General features: G+C 43.1%; 1 protein-coding gene across 1 annotated transcript; it reads right to left on the reverse strand.

The window, feature by feature from the left end:
• Positions 1 to 2,978: 2,978 nt before the first annotated feature.
• LOC135475701 (fibroleukin-like) lies at positions 2,979 to 3,932 on the reverse strand. The gene has a single exon (XM_064755632.1). The coding sequence runs from the start codon at positions 3,930 to 3,932 to the stop codon at positions 2,979 to 2,981; it is 954 nt and encodes a 317-aa protein (XP_064611702.1).

The raw sequence follows: 3,932 nt of genomic DNA on the forward strand, positions 1-3,932 counted from the left end.
CGGGAAAGATACAGAATGATATACAAAATATGGTATGTCAGAGGCGAGAACTGGGGTTCTTTATCTGATTGAACAGAATGAGAAAGAACGAAAAACAGACCAACCACATCTCGGGGAGTGCTGCAGGGCCACATACCATGAAAATTAGCCTGATGTGGGATAGATGATCACTTGCATTTAGTCATCACATGGATCTTTCTGTACAATCATTCTAATGACTGGATTCAATATAGTCAATATACTCGTCATCTGGATGTTAAGAGCTAAATATTCGGATTGTAAATTTATATATTCTGACTGGTCAAAAGCTAAAAGTGAAATATCAAAGGTCAAACGTGCGAAGTGCTATTTAATTTTATTCCATGGACGACCTCACTTATGACTTATGAATTTGCCTGATCTCCTTGTCACGTCAGTCCTGAGAGAAATGATGCCGCCTCACAGCGAAGCAATGCCGATGACAAGAAAGGGCGCGTCACCTATCCACAGCACACGATATACCGTGTTTCACAGTATCAAGGCTGTCAATATTTCCGGAACATTGATCATTGCTGAATTTCGCCAGTTATGTTAGCTGGAGGTGTCTGACTAACCTCCAGTTAAGTCCTATAAAGATTCTCCGTCACTGTCGTCAGTCATCAGTCGCCTGGGGCGGGGTAAGAACATTAATCGCACTGACATGCCAACTCGCTCCTCAAATGCAGCTCATCAAAATATACGGTAGGCCCATATGCCATCTTACTGTCAGGCCACAGTTAATATTTATTTGATTGGAGCCTAACGCCGTACTCAAAAATATTTCGGTCATGCGACAGCAGCCAGCATCATGGTGGAATGAAACCTGGCAGAACCCAGAACCATGCGCAGGTTGCTGGCATATCTTACCATGTACGATCGGAGAGGAAGCCAGTATGAGCTGAACTCACAGCGACAGCAGTGTTGAGAGACTCCAGGGTCATTGTGCAGCACTAGCACACTAACATCTAGGAGACAGAGGACCTCTCCCGCAGTTTAAAAGTCAACAAATTATTTATGGGAAAGTATTTGGGGTGTCTCAAACTTTTTACGGATGGTCGTGAGTTTCACCGTGCTCTGATCAGTTACCTCACACTACAATGCTGGCCGCTGTCGTATAAGTGAAATATTCTTGACTACGGCGTTAAACATCAATCAAATAAATAAATAAATATTTAGGGCTCTACGACTGCATTAATTTTGAACTATCAAAATCAAAAAACATCAGGGATCCAAGTTACACCGGCCTGGATAGCACAGTTGGCAGCGCGTCCGCCTCGGGAGCTGTAGATCCAGGATTAATCCTGGGTCGAGTTTACCTAAGACCTTAAAAGAGGAAGTTGTAACTTCCTCGCTTGGCGTTCAGCATGAAAGGGAGAGTGCAACGACTGGTTGACCCGTATCAGTATAATGGCTTGGGCGGGCACCTTACTTACCTTCGGTAAGTCGTCTAAGTGAAGCAGCTCTAGATGAATCTGAAATTCTCACGGGAAATCCGTCTTGCAACAAGGAGGCACATTACATACACCCTAAGGATACCTTCGTCGTCATATGACTGAAAAATTGTTGAGTATGACGTTAAACCCCAAGCACTCACTCACTCACTTACAATATACATACGAAGCGGCCTGCGCCTACATTTCACTCCAATACGGTATCATATTCATACTCATTAAAGAGGAAAAACTTACGGCTGACTTTAGAGAGTTTGCAGAACTATGGTTGTGTGGTTAAGATGGTCATCTACCAAACGCTGGAATACACACAATGAGGCTTTTCTCCCAGCGTCAGGGATTTTTTAGTCCCTCTGCGTCTAGTGTAACTGTTCTGGTGCCATAAGTGGCAATACGTGGTGGTCAGCATGCTATTTCAATATCAATACGCCGAAAAACACCAATCAAATAAATAAATAAATATTTCAATATCGTCAGCACAAAAGCAAAAATGAAAAATGAACTCCGCAGATGGGGTTCGAACTACATACTTCAGGCGAGTAATTTCCCCAGATTAGAATGGAACAGGCGGCGCAAAAAAAATAAACAAGACTTTATTTTATTTATTTTAACTCTTTTCGCTTTAAACGTTTAAAATTTCAGCGTACTTATGCTAATCTATATTCGACAATTTCTTTGCAATAAAACTTGTTAAAGAGGAAATGCAAAAGGAAAGATAATGAGTTTTTTCGACGAGATTAATTAAGTTTGAAATTTTTGCATGGAATTTCTTTTTTTTTTTTTGGTCTTAGGTACGTTGTAATAACATACAGTTATACACAATCGATGTAAGAGAATCTTTGATGTTACTGACATGAGTTTGATGAAGTCATTCTGAGGCATGTGTTAGGTATAACATTTAGCCAGACAGTCGTTAATGATAACATATTTTAAGTACAAGATGTCATAAAATATAAAAGACCTCGGCATGAAGATTAAAACTAGAACGGTGACGACAGTGTGATGGTTGGCCAGTGGCAACGCAGAAGCGGTGAAATCCAGCATCTTGTCAATTAACCTTGTAACCTTATAATTGCTTATGAACGCACACCCTTGGACCACGGCTTAGGCAGAACCAATAAGAACATTCACAGAGACATTAATTGCAAATTTATAGGACGTCGCTGGTTTAAAATTACTTCAAATATTTACAAAAAATAAAAATCAGGCATTGCAAGAAGAGCAACCATTATTCGTCAACCTTTTCCCTCACAAACCACAGTTTAATAAATCAAATCATGCCATTTCTGGACACAGGACGAAGTGCATTTGTGAGCAAAAGAAAATAAGCATTAAGAAGAGAAATTTACAATTTATACGCGTGCATTAACTGTCATGGTCTTTTCCTTACAATTCTAATCATGACATCATGCCACACTGTGGCAATGACCATGCGTTCAGTGGCAATGACCATGCGTTCAGTGGCAAGAACCATGTCATATTTATACAACTTACATTAGTGCATGGTCTTTAACGTTTCTCGGGAGGCTTAAATTTGGAAGGGCGGATCTTCATGTGCACCCATTGTAAAGGGGTTCTGTTTTTCCATGTATACCACATGACGTTACGCAGATTGTGAGGATCGACGTCAACCCTGGCGCTGTACACACCGTTCAGATTGACGTTAGCACACCTACCAAACCACCAACCGGCGCCATAGTTTTGAGCACAATGGCGCTCAGGGGCAATGTCGTTATCGCTATCCGGGGTGGAGAACATCATGCCGCTATGAAGCTGCATGCTATCGCCCGCAGACCCCGAATAACCCCTCACAAACAGTCGGCACTTGCTCTCTTCGTCGGATACGTAAAACTGCTCATACATGGCCCAGGCGGACTCCCCCGTGTAGTCGGATATGCGCACAACGAGTTCCGTCTGGCACTGGGACGTCAGCTGGTTCACTCTATGTAGTCCCATCCAGAATTCACTTAGCAAGTTCCCGAAGCCCGCCATGTAGTCATCCCATCCTCTGTTGAAGTCCACCGAACCATCCAGACGCCTTTGAATTAACGTCCAACCTCCCCCCATATGTTCTAGGTCACACAGGACCAAAAAGCCATGACCGACCCCGAACGGGTAGATCCGGTAGATTCCATTTCGTACAGCCCCGCACAGTTGGATATCAGCGCAATCTGTCGGCTTGTAACAATCTAACCGAGGCGGTAACATGGAATTCTCGTTGAACGCGTTGAACATCTGCTTGGTTGCAGTGGCATTGGAGTCGAGTGCTACGTAAGAGTTGCCCACCGAAAAGGTGGAGTCCATGAACAAGTTTATATCTTGGAAAGTTGGTATGGTGTTCCCGTTAAGCCGTTGACCTTTATCGAGTTGAGTTACAAACTGCGGGAATTGCTGGGCATTGGACACTGTTGCTGGTGCCAGGAACGCAAGCAAACAGAGACAGTAGCTGTAGACAACATCCAT

This window comes from Liolophura sinensis, chromosome 9 (assembly GCF_032854445.1).
Source record: "Liolophura sinensis isolate JHLJ2023 chromosome 9, CUHK_Ljap_v2, whole genome shotgun sequence".
NCBI lineage: Eukaryota > Metazoa > Mollusca > Polyplacophora > Chitonida > Chitonidae > Liolophura > Liolophura sinensis.